We start from the raw sequence: 22,574 nt of genomic DNA on the forward strand, positions 1-22,574 counted from the left end.
GTGGACCATGAGGATTTCTCAAATTGCTTGTACCATCTTTCATCAAAAGAATACCCCTCCTTTTCTGTATCACCAGTGTTTGTCTTTTATCCTCCTTAGATTCGGACATGGGGTCTAGGCCTGAGTCTTTGGGATGTAGAAGAGGCACGGTACCAAGAAAGGAATCTCCAACAGAAGCAGGTATCAACAGACTTCTATGGAGGTATAAACAGTGTGCTGCTGGAGGGTCACCTGAGGTAGTTGGGTGAGGGCAATGTGCATGTAGACCTGGTAGAGAGAAGAACTTAGACTTCATACTTCAGTTTTGAGGTAGTGAGGAACCCAGGAAGAGTCTTAGGCTGGAGACCATAACATGTGAAAATGTAAGAGAGACCAGGGGAATAGTTAAGCCATGATGTTCAGGTCTGGCACTGGGTAGAGCAGATATCTGTCTTCAAAGATGGAAGTGGCCAATGGCCTAGCAGTTGGACTTCTAGTTGGCTTCAACAGACAAAGGAACATCTGTGGTCCAAAGTTACAGTGAGGTGGACCTGAGTCCACAGCTCCTTGATGATAAAAGGTTTCTATGGTCGGTATGGAGGGGCAGATGGGACCACAAAGACCAGAAATCTCATGGAGAATACCCTGCCTGGGGTTTAAAAGGCACCAATGGGTTTCTAAAGTTTCTTCCAAACCAAAATTTTAGATTTGCAACTCTATACCTTTTAGGCACTTTGGAATCTTTTTAAGAACCCCTCCTGGCTAAGCTCACAGATTTATTGGTTCCAAACTGGTTCTGGTCTCCCTTCACCTGGAATGTTTCTGTCTCTGAATCACTGTTTCATATTCCCAGTAGAGATGGAGATGAAAGAAGTTGACTCTTTTTTTCAGGTTTGGTGGCAGATCTTTTCTCATCCGTGGACCTCACCCAGATCATCATCAGAACAAACATATCGCTACCCAGACAACAGCACTGGCTTTTCAAACATTCATTTTCAGCCCAGCAGGCAAGCCTGTGGTGCCTTTCTCGTAAGTGTTGTTACATTTCATCCTTTTTTTTCTCTCAGACATTGGATCATCATAGAGCTTTGTTTGACAGCTACTAAGACACAAGTAACACAAAACTCAGTGGCATAATTTAAGCTTTGCTATACTATTCGAAGACAGACTTCTAGGGGTTTTTAGTCTAATTTTATTCTCTACTTTTCTCCTAAAGCCTATCCTTCCTTCCTTCCTTCCTTCCTTCCTTCCTTCCTTCCTTCCTTCCTTCCTTCCTTCCTTCCTTCCTGCTATTGTTGAATTTCTTTTCTAGGCCTTCTATATGGTTTTGAATCAGAATCAGTGGTGTTCCTTGCCCCCAAGTACTCACCATTACATTGACAAAGACTGGTATGGATGGTAAATAGGGGATCAGTCTTTACAGTTCAGGGACTCTGGTGTTCAGACTCTCCCTGCTTCTGTGGCAGCCCTGGACAGAGTCAGTGGAGTATTATCCCTTGTCTCCTATATTACTGAGTTTGAGGTTTTTGTCTCATCCTACATTGGCTCTTTTTCAGGACCATAGAGCCCCTTCCTCCCAAGGCCAAGTATTTTGGGCCTTCCAGACTGGAAAATTACTATTATCCTGGGACTGTACCCTAAGAAAGGTCCCTACCAGACATTTCACTCATTTCATACCCCCATACTCAATGGATAATTGTTAAGAATTAAAGACCCAACTTTTCTCTTGCCTATAGGGTGTATCCAGGAGTCCACTTTCTGTCAGTTGGCAGAGATAACAGAGAGTGGTCCCTTGTACTTCACCTGCTCCCTCCACCCAGAGGTCCAGATGTGTGATGATATCATGGAGTCCAGCACCAAGGGCTGCAGCCTGATCCTGCCCCAGCAGCCTAATGCCCTCTTCCGGAAGAAAGGTGATCTGTACAAGGCTTCTTTGTCTATTGACATCAATTAGTTATACAGGAGAATGTCATTTTATTGCTTTATTTTTATTTATTTTTGCGAGTTATGGGGCTTGAACTCAGGGCATACATGCTGTCCATGAGCTTTTTTGGTCAAGGCTAATGATTTACCACTTTGAGTCACAACTCTACTTCTGGTTTTCTAGTGATTAATTTGAGACAAGAATCTCACAGACTTTCCTTCCTGGGCTGGCTTTGAATCACGATCTTCAGATCTCAGCCTCCTGCATAGCTATGATTACCTGCATAAGCCACCAGTGTCCGGCCTGGGGATTTCATTTTAACGTGCTCATTTATGTATATACACAATGCTTCTTGATCATAATCACTTCTCTGTGATTCTCCTTCCTCTTTCTCCTCCTGAAACTAGCCTCATCAAGTTACCTTGTTCCATTTTCACACAAGTATGTAAAGTATTTCATCTATATGCACCTCCCCTTTTGTCAGCTCCCCTCATAATGGCTATACTCCAAACAAGACATGTCAATTACTAATTTTAATTACTAATATTCACTTTTGTTAAAATGCATGTTACTTGTTCAAGAGGTTTCTTTATGATGTCTCACACTGGTCAGATTAATTATACATGTGTGTATCTATATATACATATACATTTATATTACATATGTGAATGCTATATATTATATACATACATAGCCACATATGTGTGGTGTATGCATATGCTTACATATATATTTATATTTTAGGTTAACATCTCCATACGAGGAAAACACCTGTCATTTGGCACTCACAGCATGAAACCATGCTTTCACTAAATATGACAGTGTCCAGTTGTATCAATTTCCTTGCAAATGATACCATTTCATTACTCTTTATGTCCAAATACTATTACATTTTGTAAATCCACCACATTTTCCTGCTCCACTCAACATATGTAGGACTGGGCTGTTTCTATAACTTGGCTATTATGAATAGTGCTGGCATAAACATGACTGTATAAGTACCTATGATAAATCTAACTTACATTCTCTATATTTAGGGTTTTTATGCTTTGAAGAACTGGCATATTGATTCCCATAGTGTTTGCATAGTTTATAGGCCCCAAAACAGCATATTCATATTCTTTTCTCACCAAATGCTTGCCATCATTTGCTGTTTGTATTCTCGATGCTAGCCATTCTTCCTGGAGTGGGAAGACATCTCAATACCATTTTAGTGTGCTTTCCTTTATAGCCAGAGACTTTGAGGATTTCTTCACTTATTTTTTGGCAATTTATACTTCTTTTGAAAATTGTCTGCTTGGTTCATTTGCCCATTTATCAATTGGATTCTTTGATCTTGGAGGGGTTAGTATTTTTAGCTACTTGTATGATGTTCTGGTTATTAGTCCTTTAGCAAATGTATGGTTAGGGAAGATATTGTCCCATTCTGTAGACTCTCTTTTTAACTTAGAAACTACTCCCTTTGTTGTACAAAAGCTTTTCAGTTCAACACAATCCCATTTGTCAATCCTCTCTGCTATTTCTTGAGCCCTGGGAAATATTTTCAGGAAGTTCTTTTATATGCCAATTAGTTCTAGTGTTTTCCTTACTTGTACCTCTAACAATTTCTAGATTTCAGGTTCTTATATTAAGATATTTAATACACTTTAAGTTGATATTAGTACTGTATGAGAGATAATGACCCAGTTTCAATGTACTACATTGTACTACAATGTACTACAGTTTTCTCAACATCATTTGTAGAAGATAATACCTTTCTCCAATGTGTTTTTGGCTCCTTTGTCAAAAATCTCTTGTAGTGTGTGTGCTGTATATCTTGTAGTATGTAGTATGTATGTTTCTGGGTTTCCTTGTCTGTCCATTCTCTAATTTCTAATGCATTGACAGCTCCATGGTGTCATAAATATCACATGAACTCGAGTTTTTAAAAAGACTCGCTCTTTGTAGACATGTGATGCTACTTGGAACCACATGGGATGACTCCGGAGGGTGCCCTAACTGAACTCACCCAGAGAGCCCCAGCTGAAGTACATGCCTACTAGGCTCCATGTGACTGTCACAGGGAACCTTAAAATCAGCTCTGCACACCATCAGAATCAATGTTTCTCTTCAAGGAGACCAAGGATACCATATCTGGGGATTTAGTCTCATTTCCCCTTCTATTTCCTTTCACTTCTATTCCATCTTTCTTGGTGAAACACGAGGTCTAGTGCCCTTCAGATTTCCACTCTTATGAAAGGGAAGACCGCAGGAAAACTGAGAAGCTCTGTTTACTGGAAGCTTGCTGTCTGCATGTATTCTAGAGGGTGGTTGGGCCACCTTCTAGAGTGTTCTGTTTCTGGTGTATTTGTAGGTCCTTGCTCCAGAGGAATTTGAAGTTCCTAACGAGGCACATTTACCTGGCTGCTTGTGGGTCATGAACCAAGGGAACTGCAGGGTGATGAGGTCTCAGGATCACCACAGAGCTTGACATGAAGGACTCTTTTCTAACTGAGCAATTGTTTCCACTACCCTGGAGTACTCAGGAAACCCTTTCTTCTGTCCCCTCCTATCTTCTCTGTCAAGAAGGCATTTGTCAGTGATAGAAAGCACAGCTGAGACCTAATTCTGCTGAAAGAGATTCTCAGGCCATCCCTGTGTTTTAGGCCACCTTACCCCTACCTCCCCCAGTACCACCCACACTTGATCTCTGGGAGTGCAGAGGCATATAAACTTTACTTTTTGTTCTTTCCACTGAAAAGTGGAGTCTGTGTGCTTAGATCTATGGAACCATGTTTTACTCTTTAGTATGCTTTCCAGCTCCTGAAATTGTGTCACTCAGTTCCTTCTCCCATGTACTCTCTTTATCCTCCTGGGTTCTTGCTTTTACAAAATTCCCTTGATTGCTATTTTAGTGAGATTTGGGGCGGGAGATGAGAGTAAATATGTGAATTTAATGTGCCATCTGTCATGGGAACTGTTGGTTTGGTTTGTACTACACGTCTTCTTATTTTCACAGGAATTATAAATTTCTCTCTAAATAAACACTATCATTTCTTTCTTCTTCTGTGTAGTTATACTGAAGGAGAGAGTGAAGAGCTTTTACACTCGTCTGCCATTCCAAAGGCTGAGAGATATTGCTATTAGAAACAAAGTACCCATGTTTGAGAAACCCATTTCCAATGGGTAAGTGACCTTTGCCATAAAAAATTGATACAGGATATTTTGTCTTGAAATTTTTTCTAGCCTTGACTGTGTTGATGGTCAAGATGGATATGAAAGACCTGGAATCAGCCTGACTCTGGTACTCACGTTGGGGTGAAGGGGAGTATGTATAGTCTGATTCAGGGAGGAACAGTTAGCTGGGGGAAATCCATGGTCAGAACTGGGGCTTAGAAGTATTTATTATTAAGACTCATTGGCCACCACAGAAAAAGTGGTTCCACAGTAGGTGATGGGAAAAGCCCAGCTACAATCTGAAGCAAATGGGTCTACAAAGTAATAAGGAGGTAATTATATCTAAAAATCCTTGGCTAAGGGCTAGGTGCTGGTGGCTTAAACCTATAATCCTAGATACCTAGTAGAATGAGATCAGAGGATCATGGTTCAAAGCCAGCTTAGATAGAAACATTCAAGAGACTACATTTCTAAAGTAATCAAGAAAAGCCTCCCTAGGGGTTTGCCTCAAATGCTAGAGCACCAGCTGCATAAGTCAGGTGAGCAAGTGCAAGGACCTAGGTTCAAGTCCTGGTACCCCCTTAAAAAGTGGGGGATAAGGCTGGAGGCATGGCTCAAGCAATAGAGATCAAGCACAAACCCTGAGTTTAAACCCCAGTACTACCAAATAAATAAAAAGCCCAATGAAGACAAATTACTGATAATAAACATTAGCTCTGAATCTCCATTTAGCTGAAAAAAAGAATAGAAACATTAAGCTGTCAAGAATTCAACCCCACCCAAAGCTAATAAACCAATCCCTAAAGGAGCAAAGGAGCTAAGGAGAGAGGTAAGAATGGCAAAAAAATACACGAGGAAATGCTCATCATCCCTGGCCATATAGGAAATGCAGTTAGATTGGCCAACATCATGAATTCCAACAACAATAAATGTTGGCAGGAATATGGGGAAAAAGGAACCTTCCTGCACTGTTGATAGGAATGTAAACTAATACAACCATTCTGGCAGCAGCTTGGAGGTTCCTCAAAATGCTAAACATAGATCTTCACCATGACTCAGTCATAACACTCCTGAGCATCTACCCAGAACATCACAAGCCAGAATACCATAAAGACATTTGCACATCCATGTTCATTGCTGCACAAGTCACCGTAGCCAAGTTGTGGAAACAGCAAAGATGCCCTACAGTAGATGAGTGGATCACCAAAATGTGGTGTCTATACACCACATAATTTTACACAGCTATTTAATATAATGTCATTTGCAGGGAAATGAATGGACCTAGAACAAATCATGTTAAGTGAAGTAAGCCAAGCTCAGAGAGACAAACAGTGCAAGTTTTCTCTCATATGCAGAAGCTAGACATTCAAACACAGTGAGACCAAAGGAGGATACTCTTAGGAGAGGAACACAAAGGTACAATGCCTGTGTGTATTTGACCATATAAAATAATATTTATTGAAATGAACAAAAAATATTGAGTTGTATTTTGTCAACTAGTAAAAACTACCAATCACGATAATAGACTCGATCTTCAAAACCTGATGATGCTGTATGCTAAATCTGGAGAGCAAGTCATGTTCAACCTAATCTTAAGCTTCTAAGGATGTTTTTTATTTGATTGGTTATTTAAAATTTTTGTTCAATGATTTATTTGCTTTGTGCTTATTTATTTGCTTTTTAAAACATTTTTATTGTAAAAATACTGTATAGAGTGGTTACAGTTACATGAGCAAGGTATTGAGTACATTTCCTATTGAGCATTGTTGTCTCCTTTGTTTTTCCTCTACCATCCCTTTCCTCCCACCTCCACACTACCCCCCGCCCCCACCAAAGTTGTAAAGTTCACTTTCAACATAGTGTCTTGTACATATCATTGTTACAATGGGTCAACCTGTATCCCTATTTAAGCATTTTGTTTTTTCCCTTCCCCTCCCTGAATTAGAGCAGTGTATATACAAGATGCAGGGCATCAACATCAAATACAGTGAAAACATGGGTTATACCATGCGGGGAGGAAAATACAAAGAAACAAAAAAAATTACATGGTACATTATAAATATGTTAGAAACAATAGCAAGAAAGAAAAACAATATTTGTGGCCCTATCTTGGGGTTCATTTCACTTATCATCTTATATGGTCATATGTGTATAGCTTTTGACCTTTTCTACTTGTCCTACACATGTACTAGTTATTGGAAATAAGGGAAAGCATGGGACCTATGTTTCTTTGGGCCTGGCTTACTTCACTTAATATAATTTTTTCCAAGACTTTCCATTTCCTAACAAATGGGTGATATCATCCTTTCTGATAGAGGCATCAAATTCCATTATATATATACATATATACATATATATACACACATATATACATATATACACACACACACACACACATATATATATATACATATATATGTATATACCACATTTTCTTGATCCAGTCATCTATTGAGGGGTTGATTCCATATCTTAGCTATGGTAAATAATGCTGCAATAAACATAGTTGTGCTGGTAGCCTTAGTATGGCCTTGTTTGTGATCGTTTGGGTAAATGCCCAAAAGTGGGATTGCTGGGTCATAGGGGAGCTCTATGTGGAGTCTTTTGAGAAGCCTCCATACTGCTTTCCAAAGTGGTTGAACAAGTTTATACTCCTACCAATAATGTAGTAGGGTTCCCTTCTGGCCACATCCCCTCCAGCATCTGTTGTTATTAGAGTTCTTGATTTTTGCCATTCTAACTGGGGTGAGGTGGAATCTCAATGTTGTTTTGATTTGCATTTCTTTTATGGCTAGAGAAGTTGAGCATTTCTTCATGTATCTATTGGCCATCCTTCTTTCTTCTTCAGAGTTTAAGTCTTTAATCCACTTAGTTATCGGGCAGTTGTTTCTTTCAGGATTTGTTGTTGAGGGATTTAATTTTTTGAGTTCCAAGTATATTTTAGATATGAGAATCCTTGTCTGTTGTATGGCTAGTGAAGATTTAACTGAAGGTGGGTTTCTCTAAGCACAGCCTTGAACATCACCCATCAGAATCCCAGTAGGGCTATTCACTAACTTCATTCATGGCTCTACCCTGCACCTACTGAATCATTGTTCTGGGATGGGACTGAAGATTTTGTATTTTAAAGAGTTTTAAAGAATCTCCTCAATGATGTCTCTGTGTGCTGCGGGTCATTGATCCATAAACTGTTCATCCTGGAGGTGATTTGAGTTCTGAAAGAGCCTCATGCTGATGGCATTATAGTTTACTTTTGGAAATAGAGGCAAAAAGATGATGCAGGCTGCCTGTTTTGAGATCCAGCTGGACACCACCATACTGATACAGGTAGTAGTGCAGACAGGGATCAGCCTCATCTCAATGCAGGGGACGTGGCTTATACACCCCAACTCAGGGAGGTGTGGTCAGCTGGAAAAACCCATGGTCCCATCTGGAGCCTAGCAATGGCTTCCCAGGAGAGGAAAGGAAGTGGCACATGGACAGCTGGGCAGAGGTCTTGGAAAGAGAGAGTCCGGCAAGGCTTATTCGACTCAGGGCAGAGAGGGAACCAGCACTATAGAATTTCCTAGCACGTGACAACTTCAGTCTCTGGGATGTGACGTGCCGAGGGAAAGAGAATAGCAGGAAGAAGATGGGGTCCTCACACTGAAAGACAGAGAGCTCGAGGAAGCTCTTGGGATTTGGGTATGAGTGATCAGGACAAGTGGGCAGGGTCAGAGGAGTTAGAACCAAGTGCTGACAGCTTTGTTTGGAGCTATGAAGTCTTCCTACCGTGATTGGTAATAGTAGCTGAGAGTGATGCCAGTACCCACACTGAGAGATGGACCGGATGGGGATGGACTGTCTTCCTAGAGTGTGATCTGTCCAAGGAAAGCAAAACTCAGCGATGCTTAATCAGACCCAGGTTGAATTGCCCTGACTGTATGCCCATGGAACCCCTTCCCCTTTCTAGAAGAGCCTCTCTGCCATTTCTTCCTTTTTCCAGAGATGAAAACCAAAGTTTCTTCCTTGTCTGTAAGACTTGTAGGAAGTCATTCAGGGTCCAGATTAGCTTGATTTGGAGCTTGGCAGGTAATATGTGTAGATTATATTCTTGATAAGTGAATGAGTAGCTGAATGAAGGATGGCAAGACAGCATTCCTGGGAAAAGAGTAGAATTTTGTTTTCAAAAAGCCTCAAAGCATTTTGTCATTTCTCTTCCCCTCTCCAAATTAGAAAAATGTATATATAAGATACAAGATACAGGGCACCAACATCCAATACAGTGAAAACAGTTGACCCATTGTAACAATGAGATATACAAGACACTATGTTGAAAAAGAACTTTACAATTTGGTGGGGGGCGGGGGAGGAGTTGGGGAGAGAAGGGAGGAGGCAACAATGCTCGATAGGAAATGTACTCATTACCTTGCTTATGTAACTGTAACCCCTCTGTACAGTATTTTTACAATAAAAAACGTTTTTTAAAAAGTCTCAATGCTAGGCTACTGATGTACCAGTAGTTTGGATTGTTACAAAGAAAACTCTTCTCCCAAACTGAGAATGAGAAAAATTTGGAGCTGCCGGCCCCCAGAAGACCCTGGGCCCCCAAGAAGCCCTCATGCCCTCTCTTTCTCTTTTCATCCCAGGTTCTTCGAATGTGAACGGCTGTGTGATGCAGACCCATGCTGCGTCGGCTTTGGCTTCCTCAACGTTTCCCAGTCAAAAGGTAATGATGGTGGAATATCCCTTTCCCTAGACTCAGCACTTGTAGTCTAGAAAACACATTCCCACCTTTGAGCTGTCTCATCCTCAGCCTCCCCTCAAGGAGGAAAGAGAGGGATGATGCTTCTTCACAAGAGGGAGGTGAGGGTAGGCGAGGCCTACAGCTCACTCACAGAGAGCTGGAGTATAACTCCTGGTCCATGATCCACCAACCCCATAGCCCTCAATCCTCCAGTGCCTCCCTTAGCTCTCTGCTGCTCATCTTTCATACTCTGGCCAAGAGGCATGAACTTTGAATGCATCTACATGATGAATTTTTAGCATTTGGCTCAGTGGCTTACTCTGAAGATGTTACTTACAACCTCTCTGAACATTAGTTTCTTGTCCATGAGTAGGAACACACATCTTGCCTTCGTCACTGGGACCAAGGAAAGTGAGGCAAATAGAGCCCAAGAAGGCTCTGCTTCAATGTGTTTCAAGTGCTCAGTCGGTATCAGCTGCCTCCATCCCTGACCATTTAGTTCCTCAAATGCAGGAGCCAGGTCTGCCTCAGGGGCTAAGATCTTGCCTGGAAGGCAGTGGTGAACCCCGATGTCTGCTAATCAGTTTGTAGAATTCCCTTTGCCTCCGAGTCTCACCTTCTTGGTTATTGGCTGTGTCTTTCTATAGGAGGAGAGGTGACGTGCCTAACCCTGAACAGCATGGGGATCCAGACATGCAGTGAGGAAAATGGAGCGACCTGGCGAATTTTGGACTGTGGTTCCCAGGACATTGAGGTCCGCACCTATCCATTCGGATGGTACCAGAAGCCTGGTAAGCAACCTGTTCCTAACAGCTGCCCAGGCATCTTAATTAGTGGTCTGTGTTTCAATCCTGCATTAGGACAACATCCTTGACTTTGGAAGTAGATTTTTCAGCATTCATTGGATGCTAGCCAGAGACACTGATTTTTATTTCACAGAAGCAAAAAAGAAATGCATAGGTTATCTGCTCATTAACTCAAAGGAAAGGTGACCAACTTTCCTGGATAAAATAAAGATACAACTGGACATCCTCCAGGGGGTTACTTAGCCATTTTCTTCAGTGTGCCAAATATTACTGGCATGCTCCATATGAGCTAATTGTAGTGCTCAAGCCTTAAATTCAAGGGAGAAGATGTGGCCCAATGTAGGTTATGAGACCACCCACTACTAGAGAGAAGAGGGTAGGGGAAACTTGAGTTACAGTCCCAACATATCTAGATGTGTGGGGAGGACAGGTTCCCTGAAGAATGGTTAAGTTCTTGTTGCTGGGGAAGAAAAGTCAGTGTATACCCACTCAGCCAGGTTCTCTGGGTCATTTCACCACCTTCATTAATCACAATATTGTAGCACGTGGTGATCTCAGGGAAGAAGATGGTTGCCCTGGGTGGACTGATGATATACATCCAGTTAGGATCTCTGCACCAAGGCAGTGTTGGTTCAGGTGTTTCTTGTAGACAGGTGTCCTTAAGGTATATAAACATGCATTCTGGCACCTTCTCAGAGCTGTATCTGAATCAGTGAGGGAACAAAGGAATGCCCCTTGTGCTGTGATAAGTTACAGTTAGAGTCACACAAAGAAACGGTTGTATCTCCTCAACTTTGCTGTCTATATAGGCTTGTCGGAATCCTGAGACCTCTTCTCAAGTTCTTTTATTAGTGAGAGTCTCTGAAGCCTCATTACCTCTTACCTTCCATTTGTTTATGGTGTGTGTAGACTTGGGTAACCAAGTATGACCACATGCAAACTAGGTAAGACTAGACATCTGCCTGTAGTCCAGGAGCAATGTCACAAAGGGAACTAGACCCCAAGAGTTGAAATCCTCATCTCAGGAGGAGTCAGAGGCACAGGCTGAGCTTAGGATAGTAAAAATTGCCTTAGAGTACATTTGCCTTATAGCAATTCTGCTTTTTCTGGATTTCTTTGTGTTATACTTTTTGACATTACCAATTGGGCCTGGCAAGCTCAGGTCTGATTGGCTTACTGGATCTGGGTCACTGTTGTTTAGATGTCTGTTTTCCCCAAACATCCTTTCAAACACAGCATGGCTTTTGCCAGATGCCCTTTCAAGGTTAGGTACCCTTCTTTGGCAAAAACTTTTGTGATCAAAGGAGTCATTTTACCAAAGGTTTTCTTCCTGGGATAAGTGGCTCTTTTTTTTTTGGGGGGGGGGGCGGGTCCGGTCGTGGGGCCTGCACTCTGGGCCTGGGTGCTGTCCCTCAGCTCTTCAGCTCAAGGCTAGTGCTCTACCACTTGAGCCACAGTGCCACTTCCGGCTTTTTTCTTTTTGCTTATGTGATGCTGAGGAATTGAATCCAGGGCCTCAGGCATGCAAGGCAAGCGCTCTACCACTGAGCCACTTTCCCAGCCCCAATAAGTGGCTCTTTTTAATAATTAAATATATGTTGCAGGCAGGCATTGGTGGCTCATGCCTGTAATCCTAGCTATTTGGGTGGCTGAGATCTGAAGATCGTGGTTCAAAGCCAGCCTGGGTACCAAAGTCTGTGAGACTCTTACCTCCAATGAACTACCAGAAAACCAGAAGTGGTGCTGTGGCTCAAGTGATAGAGCACTAGACTTGAGCTGAAGAGTTGAGGGACAGCACCCAGGCCCAGAGTTCAAAAAAAAGGAAAAAAATGTATGCTTCAGCCTAGGAAAAGCAGTATGAAGCTTTAAAAAGTAGTGACTGGCTGGGGCCAGTAGCTCACGCCTGTAATCCTAGCTACTCAGAAGGCTGAGATCTGAGGATCACAGTTCAAAGCCAGCCCTGGCAGGAATGTCTGTGGACGCTTATCTCCAATAAACCACTAGAAAACCAGAAGTGGTGCTGTGGTTCAAGTGGTAGAGTACTCGCCTTGAGCTGAAGACTGTAGGGCAGTGCCCAGGCCCAGAGTTCAAGTCCCACAAATGACCCCCCCCCAAAAAAAGTAGTGTCTATGTTATTTTAATCAAGGCATTTACTAATACAATGAATACCTCCGAATTCCTGGCCTCTGTTTCCCATGCCTCATTTTCCCCTGTTCGATCCTACCTTGCTGTCTCCCTTTCAGGATGTCTCCTTCCAGGTCTTCAGGCAAGTGCATGTTAAAAATGTCCAGCAACTTTGTCTGACTGGTTTCCTCCCAACTCAACTGAAGAAAATGATGACTAACTGGCAAATCAATTCCTTTGTGGTTTGGCCTCTATCTAGAGCCACATTGGAGCTACAAGTCCAGCGTGGGCTCTAGGCCAAGTTCTGGTCATTGACCTTGCTCGGGAGCCTGACTTCATGTTCCTCGACTTCATGGCAAGATTTTGTCTTGGATTTATCATTTCTAGGCCAGAGGGATCATCTTGCTCTTGTCTGCCTCAGCATCTTGTGACTTGATCTAAAGTCACTTTGTTGGCCTTGACTTTAACATCTTGGGTTATTTTAGGAAAGCACTGGAGTTATGTAATGAAATGGTCTCTGTGGGCTTCTATTTAGGAAGGATGTTTTGTATATAGTGATCCTGCCTTTACCTCACAGGCCAGGGAGAAGAGAGGGCGGCCTACAGCTTCATTCCTGAGGGATGCTGAAGGCCAGCTGTGGGTGTCCAGGCAGCTTCAATGCTGTACTTAAACCCAATGCATCTTGTCTGCCTGCCTTCTGACCTCTTCACCCCTTCAGAGTCTGGAAAATGTCAGGTTCCATCTTCAGATGACTTAGAGGAGAGTTAGATAGAAAGAAGCTTACGCAGTAACTCATAGAAGTGGAATGGAAATCAGACCAGAGTGTTGCAACATCTTGACAGGGGTTGGCAAAGAGAAGAACTCAAGGTGTTCCTTGTCCAGCTGCTCTGCTTCCTTTCATCTGCCTGCCCAAACCATTCTCATTTTCCAGCACCTACTCATGGGGTCAGGCTGGGGACTCAGAAGCCTTGACCAGAAGAAACCACAGGGCAGAGAATGAAAATTCAGATGGGCTTTTGTTCAGCCAACTGCCTGAGTGTTAGCTGGGTAACAACCAACTGCCTGTTAACCTCTGAACGTGGGGCTCTTACTGCATGGCTGGATACCAAGAACCTTGCCCTCATAGCCTTGGCAGATGAAAAAACAGGCCAGGGAGGTAGAGTCCCTTGCTAACAGTCACACAGCTGATTAAGGACTGAGTTTGGTTTCAGACCCAGTTCACTGTGACTCTAAATTGCCATGGCATATGACTGAGTATGGATGAGACATAGACATTCCCTAGGTATTCACAGTCTACAGAGGAGTCTCTCATCTTCCATCTAGGTCCCTGGATAAAAACTACCATGAGGGGCTGGGAAGGTGGCTCAGTGGTAGAGCGCTTGCCTTGCATGCATGAGGCCCTGGGTTCGATTCCTCAGCACCACGTAAGCAAAAAGAAAAAAGAATGGTGCTGTGGCTCAAGTGGCTAGCCTTGAGCTGAAGAGCTGAAGGACAGCGCCCAGGCCCTGAGTTCAGGCCCCACAACCGGACCCAAAAAAGAAAAAAAGAAAAAACAGAAACTACCATGACATGCACAAAGCTCATATTACTCCAGTGTGAGTAGTTCTATGCCCCATGCCAGCACAGAGGTCACCACATAGCGTCTCTCTATCTGAGCAGGACAAGTGCTTCTCTCGTAACTGGCCTTCTTCAGCAATGGGGTAGGGAAGTCTTAAGACTCTGTGGTTCATCCCCTCCTATGGGGTAGCCAAGCAAAGGAACTCACTTAAAGAGATCAAATGAATAAATTAGACTCCTCTCCTAGCAGGTCATGTTGACCAGGACAAAATCATCTTTTGTAGCGGGGTCCAGCACATTTAAAGCATCTTAGAATCTTTTTTCTCTAGCAGACAAAGCTCCACCAGTAGATGTTTAAAAAGCCCGGCACATCAACTGACTCAGGAGAGACTGTACACCAGCAATTGCAACCTAATCCTTCACAGCCTAGCTGTATTCACAGAACAGAGGATACAGTGGAGTCTCCCACTGTCCAGGAGGCAAAGGCACAAATCCAGAGGCTGTTCATGGATGCCTGAGTGTGGCATTGCATGAAAGCAATATTATAAATGAGTAATGGGCGGCATTTATTTAATGCTAACTCTAGGCTAAACATTATAATACAAACTCCTATAAGCTCACAAGCATAAGGTAGTACTATAAAGCACTATTTAATAGACAAAGAAAAAGAAACTGAGGACAGAGGGATAATGGCTCAAGATCACACAGAAGGAAAGTGAGCTGCTAGTCTCAGAGTCCTTGCAGATCCTTATTGACCTTGTCTTGCTATAGTTCCAAGGGAGCATGTGCTGGGTTCTATCATGGGGTATTAGAGGAGAAAAGAAGGATAGGGCTTTGCAGATTTGGATGTGCTTACTAAAGAAAGAACTCCTTCAGGGAGGGAGATAAGCCGTACCTGAGAGTCACCTACCGGGTGGAAGTGGCTTCTCATTTAACACTTTTTTATAAAATTTAATTGTTATTTTTTTTGGGGGGGGGTCCAGTTGTGGGGCCTGAACTCTGGGCCTGGTTGCCGTCCCTCAGCTCTTCAGCTCAAGGCTAGCGCTCTACCACTTGAGCCACAGCGCCACTTCCGGCTTTTTTTTCTTTTTGCTTATGTGGTGCTGGGGAATTGAACCCAGGGCCTCAGGCATGCAAGGCAAGCGCTCTACCACTGAGCCAACTTCCCAGCCCTAATTGTTATTATAAAGATGATGTACAGAGGGGTTACAGCTATATAAGACAGGTAAAGAGTACATCTGGGAGGGGGATGATGCCATTCCTTCCCTCATTCTCTCCCAGTTTTCCTTCCTATCCCCACCCAAAAGTTTTATAGTTCATTTTCCACATAGCGTCTAGTGAGTACCACTCTGTCTGTGCTTCCCCACCCTTCTAAAGATAGATAAACAAACAAGACAAAAAGAAAAGAAAAGAAAAACAGCAACGAAGGGGAAAAAAACCTCTTGTTTCCATTTCCTGGAGTTCATTTTGATATATATTATTTTATAGGATCAGATGCACACAGGCATTGTGCCTTTATGTTTCTCTCCTAGGAATACCTTCCTTTGGTCTCATTGTGTGTGACTGCCTTGAGTCCTGTAGAAATTATCATGTCCCAATGCTCATTTAATTCTTGTATCATCTTCATCTTATGAACACCAAGACTGGGGTAGAAGTTAGACAACTGTCACTTTACACTGCTTCTCTATGTTATATTGAGTTCAAATCGAAGCCTATATTTCTTCAAAGTCCAGGTTATCTCCTAGCCATTGTTGAGCTCTTATGCTGGACCTAGCACCAAATGTCAGACATCACATCATTGCGTATAATCTTGGTATAATCCTGGAGGTGGACAAAACTACAGTATGGATGTGGAAACTGAGGCCTAGGTAAGGCCAGGTTCACAGAATCTGGAGATGATGGTGACAGACGTGTGTTTGCCATGCGATTCCAGCAGTCCATGGGAGGCATGTACTTCAGGCTCTCTCGGCCCTGTGTGACAATGGTTAAAGCTCCAGGGGAGATGGAACCTTCTTCGCTAAGTCCCATGGGAGGAGGACATAGAGCGGAGCCCCGGCCCTTCTGCATTAGGGTACATCGTGATCAAGAGGCAGCCATGCTGTTGAAGTGGCTGGAGGCTGTTTGTTACTTCAGCGTCGTCCGGTCCATCCTGCCTGGCAGGTGCTGCAGCCTGCCTGCTGCAGAGCCTGGCTTTCCCATCGCCATCCTCTGCCTCGGATCCCATTTCCGGTTCTGAGGGAGCCGCAGGGCTAAAAGGCTGCTCTTCTTTGTTTCAGTTTCCTCGAGTGATGCTCCCAGCTTCTGCCCTGTGGTTGCCCTGCCTTCCCTCACCAAGAAGGGTAAGTTGGCTCTCTGATCGTTCTCACAAGAAAGAGCAACTACTTTCTCCTCTTCACCTCCACTTCCTCCTTCCAAGCTGTGCTTTTGTTCAGTGGCTAGGCACATACAGCACTGTCACGTTCGTGGATCCCAGCTCTGTGCTCAGTTAGACCTAGGAGGGGAAGTGCCAGCTGTGTGCACCCACTCTCCTGATAAAGGCACCAACCCCCAGAAATGGTGCGATGGCCTCAGAGCACAGAGCTTCCAACCAGAGTGGCATCTGAGCCCCTTCCCCCTATACATCCATTTTATGGATGCTTCTCCATCCTTGGTCCTGGTGAGACCCGCACAGCTCCATGTGATATGAGTGAAAGAGGACAGCTGTTTTGCTGCAAAACAGCTGGGCTCCCAGTTCTTGAGCCCCCTGAGGGGGACAATGAAGGATGGAGCTCCAGCCCTGTGCCAGGAACCCAGCCTAGGCTGGGCTTGCAGTATGTAAGTGCTCTAAGCTGCTCTAAGTGCTCTGAGGTAGCTGGCATTTGGGGAAGGCCTGGGCTGGCATGGAGTGAGGTGCAGGGCTGCAGGCCAGCATAGGCCTCCTGCACCAGCCCCTCTTCTCCTTCCCTCCGTCCGGAAACATACTTGGCCTGGAATCTAGGTCTCGCTAAGAGGACTTGAGATGTTAATTCCTGGTCTGTGATATGATGTCAGAGGGGCCCTAGACACTTGTACCTGTGGCCCTTGCTGAACATAGCTCACAGGATAGGATGGAGTCAACACCAAGGCTGTGGCTGAAAATGTAAAAAAATATCCTCAGGTCATGCTGTTTATCAGCCTCATGAAATCAAATAGTTAAATTTGGAGATCTTATAGCTCATTTGTGTATATTTCCTTCCTGGGCATTCTGTATCAAATGTCTGCCACACTGTGAGGTAAGTGACATTATTTGTGCATGGTGATGGCAGAGGTAGAACTCACAGGCAGGTCACAACACCCAGGGATCAACAGGAAACACGTGCCTGAATCAAAATAATAGAGACATCCCAAACATTTATGGTTTATATAAAACTATTTCCCTATCTTACTTCTTTCCACCACTTCCATCATTGTCCATTACCTTTTCTCATGTGGATTCCATGTTTCTTTTTTTTTATTGTGCAAAATACCATACAGAGGGGTTACAATTACATGGGCAAGCATTATCAAGCATTGTTGCCTCCTCCTTTGTTTCCCTTTCCCATCCCTTCCCATCTCCCCCCTCCCGCCCCCTACCCTGCCAACGTTGTAATGTTCATTTTTCAACATAACAACTTGTACCTCTCTTTGTTGCAATGGGTCCACTTGCATCCCTATTTAAATGATTTGTTTTTTTCCCTTCCCCTCCACAAATTATACCAACATCAAATACAGTGAAAACGGGTTATACCATGGGGGAGGGACATACAAAGCAACAAAGAAATCATCTTATAAATGTGTTAGAAACAATCTCATGAAAGAAAAAAACATTTGAATACTTATCTTGGGGTTCATTCCCCTAACATCAACTTATCCGATCTTTTCTGCTTGACTCAGACATATACTAGTTATTGAAAATAAGGGAAACTATGGGACCTATGTTTCTTTGGGCCTGGCTTACTTCACTTAATATAATTTTTTCCAAGTCTTTCCATTTCCTAACAAATGGGGCAATGTCATTCTTTCTGATGGAGGCATAGAATTCCATTGTGTATATATACCACATTTTATTTGGATCTTCCAGTTCTTTGATTTGTCAAGTTTAGAACTGGTTTATTTCCTTCCAAATGTGGACTGTTCCACAGGTTCTGACACAGTGATGTTCCCTCTGTATGCCACGGTTGATACTTTTCATTGTAACGGTGACCGTCCTACAGATTCGGAAGCTGAGGCTGGGGGGGAGGGGGGATGGGGGGGATTGAAAGCCATATGACTAGCTCTAATGATAGAGCTGCAACTCAAACTCAGTTTGAATCCAGGCTCACAGTCTTCCCATTGGTGCCGTGACTATCCACAGGAATCTACCCCGGAAGGGAGTTTGATATGTAGACTGATTTTCTAGTAATTTCTTCCAGCTGGAAATGAGGGGAAAGGGGAGGAGGCTGAGGCTTGGGCTGAGGGGGCTGTGGGGCTGTGACACCATCTCAGAGGAGGCTTGGGTAGCCCTGGAGGGGGCTGGCCTATGGGCCCAGCCAGATGTGATTTCACCTGCCTTCAGTAGCTATAAAAGCTCCATAACATTAGTCCTAATTTTTTCATCTTAGGGCCTAAAGGCCAGCGTGAGCACACACTGACTCCAGAAATGTAGCATTTTAAATCTCCTTTCCAGATATGCAGAGCTGGTGTGACTACGTGCACGCAAGCACTCCACACCCACTGTGTGGCTTTTTTATGAGATCAGTCTGGGGATTGGTGCCGTGTTGCAGGCCAGCAAAGCAGGGCCGACTGGCACAGCACACTTCCTGTCATGGCTGGCAGCACTAAGAGCAGTGCCAAGGTCACAGCTGCAGGGCTCAGAGCAGCTACTGCCACAGGGCAGCCTGAAGCCAAGGCCTGTGTCAGCCACACATTGGAATTGCTGTGGTGGGCAGGGCTGGGACCATTACCCAGCTGGACTCCTGGACTCCTGCTCTGCCTCCCAGAGACCGAAGAGCAGAGCTGGGTCTAAGAAAGATGGGAAGAGCTGGGTGCCATTGGCTCACATCTGTAATCCTGGCTACTCAGGAGGCTGAGATCTGAGGATCACAGTGCAAAGCCAGTAAGTAAAGCCTGTGAGACTGTTATTGCCAATTAACCACCGGAAAACTGTGGCTCAAGTGGTAGAGCACTAGCCTTGAGCTGAAGAGCTCAAGGACAGTACCCAGGCCTAGAGTTCAAGCCCCATGACCAAGCAAAACAAAACAATCCAAAAAGATGGGAAGGATGAGAGAGCTGACCTGGCCTGCAGGAATCTCTTCCCATCACAGGTGCAGAGGCAGCTAGGAAGAAGATAAAGCAGGGACAGTTATGGCTTTCTCTGCTTCTGCTACCTTTCTGCTTTTTTCACTCACTTGTTCATCCAACAAACATTACTGTAACCAGCTGAGTATAAGGCATCGGTTGCTGGGACTATGCCAGCTGATAGAGGTGATTCGATTCCTCCTTTGCTATGAGACCTGGTTATCCCTTCAAAATGACCTCTAGTCACTGTTCCACTGCAGTCCTCAGCATTTGCTGCTCCTTGCTCTGCTTCAGTGCCTTTAGACGTTTCTTTATCTGTCCAGTGTGTCTCTCCAGAAGGGGCCTTTAGGGAACAAATAAAGCTCCTGCTGGAGCTGATGTTCAGGAACTACTGAATGTTGGTTGATTGTGTTCTTCTGCTTGTTAGATTCTGTGCTCTGTGCATGCTATTTTGTAATCTGTGGGTGGATTCTTCACACCTAGCAAAATGTACAGTACATGGTAATAATACTTCATTGATAGATAGTTGTTTTTAAGTATGTAGATACAGAATTCCACATGGATCTAGGCTAGTGTACAAAGCTAACAATAATTCAATTAATGTTTGTTAAAAAAGAAATAAAGGAATGAACAGAAGAATGAATGGTGGTGGTTATGGAGTTCTGTAACATAAATGCAATAAACTAAGCATGGCACATGCCTGTAATTCTAGCACTGGGGAAGCTGAAGCAGGAGGAACTTGTATTCAAGGCTAGCCTAGGCTATATAGAAGCCATTCTCTGAAAAATCACAAAAATAAAGGAAAGAAGGGCAGATAGCAGTAGACTGGGGAGAGAGAAAGAAGGAGAGAGAGAGAGAGAGGGAGGGAGAGGGAGAGGGAGCGAGAAAGAAGGGAAGGAGAAGAAAAGGAGAATTAGGGGGAGGAAGAGGAAGAGGAGAAAGAGGACCACATATGGTATCAGGTTAGGCAGGTTGGCTGTGAATTGTCTCTTTGTTGCTCCTTGGTCAAGTTCAAAGCTCTTTCTGGGCCACTATTGCCTCCTGTGTAGAGTCGATGCGTACCTCAGGGGACTTTTGTTATGAAGCATGGAAGAAGTATGGCATATATGATCACTATTTCCAGCCCTCACAAAGGGTGGCAATGGTGGATTATGTGTGCTGGCATTTCTATGGGGTCCCTTTCACAGGAACTTTGTGGATACTGGCTGCAATTGAACAGCATGCATTTTGCACAGCTGAACATAATGAGCCTGGATGGTGCTTGATAAGTGTTTTCCTCATGATAGTATCTTCAACTATTGTTAGTTGTTAAGAGTCTCAGAGGATGGAAAAGACAGGATTCTCCATAGGAGCTTCTTCCCCAAACAGTTCCAGGTTTGTACTCAATCCATCAAGAAGTTGATCAATTGAACCTGAGAATGATGCAGCCAAGAACCATATGTGCCAACTGAAGGATGCTTTTTAGTCTAGAATCAATCTGCAGTCCCATGATCGGAAATGACCACCATCAAAATCACAAGGTTAGGGAACTGACCTTGGGTGCTCTGCTTCTTGCCTCCCTCTGTCATCGGCCTCGTGACTCCTTGCTCCCACCCCTGAGCCTACCACCCAGAATGGCTGATACAAGGCTGAGCATCAGGATGGAGGAGGTTCTTTCTTCCCTCTCCAAGTTCACTTGACCCCAGGTCACCATCATGTAGCAGATGAGCCTGGTTTATTACGCCATTCCCTAGTGTCCTGTCTGAGCCATTTGTCAAACCAAATGAAATTGACCAAGTGACTCACTCTAAGATAAAATGTGTCTGCTTCAAGGAGATATTTTCCCAGGAGTATTCATGATTTAACAAGTGTGAAAAGCAGGAAGATTTCACTCCTAATGTTAGAAAGTCAGAAGATTTCACAAGCATTTAAGAGACCTATTAGGGTATCCATTCTGCCCCCCATCCTGCTTTGATAGCTATACATTAGACTATCGTAAGTCACCATCCATCAGCAGAGATATAGGTGACGTGCATATGTGAAATGCTTAGCACAGTGCCCGGCACAGCCATGACAATAACAGCTGTTCCTACAACTTCTGTGGACAGCATCGTGCAGCCTGGGTCTGACCATCTGAGTTCCAGCCAGCTGTGCATGAGTAAGCCACCCAAGATCCACTGGGTACATCCCACATCAGTTACACACATGCATTTGAGTCCTCTGTTTCGCTGCCTGGCTAACCCAATGCCCTGTGACCCCAAGAAAGAGGAGCTTGATGCTTCCCACCTCCAGGTAGCCTAGGATCCAGGAGGGAGGGCTGGGTAGGACATTCAATCATAATCAACCTTCTTAGAGAGAAGTTAGACATTTAGAGGAGCTTTTGTACATCCACTAGCACTTTTGGCTGATGAACTTAATAATTTTTCATGAGGGCCTAAAGGGTTTTAGATCCAAGTGTGGTTTTCCTTAGTTATAAATTTCTGCAGCGCTGCGTTTGAAGTTAGTGGGATAAATGATTGTGCAGCAGCCCGCAAAGCTCATAACTCAGCAGATGTGGAGCACTTGCAGATGTCTCTGGAAACTTCTGTCCTGGGTGTGCCATTATAGAATGGCTTCCCACATTAGCTAAATCCATCTCAACTGGGAATGAGGGAGCTGGGCAGAGTGAAGATTGGGAAAGAATGGTGCAGGCCAAATATCTGGCACAAGCTCTAGAATTCCTTTGAGCACCAGCCCTGTACCCTGAGGATAGAAATACAGTTATCAATATGTGGGTTGAGGTAATCATTAGTTCCTATAGTAAATGAAAGTGTTTTCTAAGCTGAAACAGGCCAGATAAAAGTAATATATTATGAAATCAACAGCTCTTTGTGTGCTTTCTGTGTGACTATTTTAACTTATCAATTATTAATTATTTATTACTTCAATAATTATCTAGGTCTTGTGGTAGGTGAATAATGATTATGTTAATCTGTTTCGAGAAAGTAATGGGGTCTGAACTCATAGCCTAATTTTTGTTACACTGGCCCTCTGTCACTCTGTTACTGTT

At 43.8% G+C, this 22,574-nt stretch overlaps 1 protein-coding gene across 1 annotated transcript in view; it reads left to right on the forward strand.

Annotated features, from left to right (window-relative positions):
• The window catches only part of Tg (thyroglobulin), a 188,328-nt gene that overhangs the window by 66,444 nt on the left and 99,310 nt on the right, over nt 1–22,574 (forward strand). Inside the window, exons 29-35 of the mRNA XM_069991843.1 lie at nt 100–180; nt 871–1,008; nt 1,716–1,892; nt 4,957–5,068; nt 9,688–9,767; nt 10,433–10,576; nt 16,549–16,611. Coding sequence (XP_069847944.1) covers nt 100–180; nt 871–1,008; nt 1,716–1,892; nt 4,957–5,068; nt 9,688–9,767; nt 10,433–10,576; nt 16,549–16,611 — 795 coding nt within the window. The remainder of the gene's footprint in view (nt 1–99; nt 181–870; nt 1,009–1,715; nt 1,893–4,956; nt 5,069–9,687; nt 9,768–10,432; nt 10,577–16,548; nt 16,612–22,574) is intronic.

The sequence above is a fragment of the Dipodomys merriami genome, unplaced genomic scaffold, assembly GCF_024711535.1.
Source record: "Dipodomys merriami isolate MVZ:Mamm:240054 unplaced genomic scaffold, mDipMer1.0.p SCAF_4, whole genome shotgun sequence".
NCBI classification, from domain to species: domain Eukaryota; kingdom Metazoa; phylum Chordata; class Mammalia; order Rodentia; family Heteromyidae; genus Dipodomys; species Dipodomys merriami.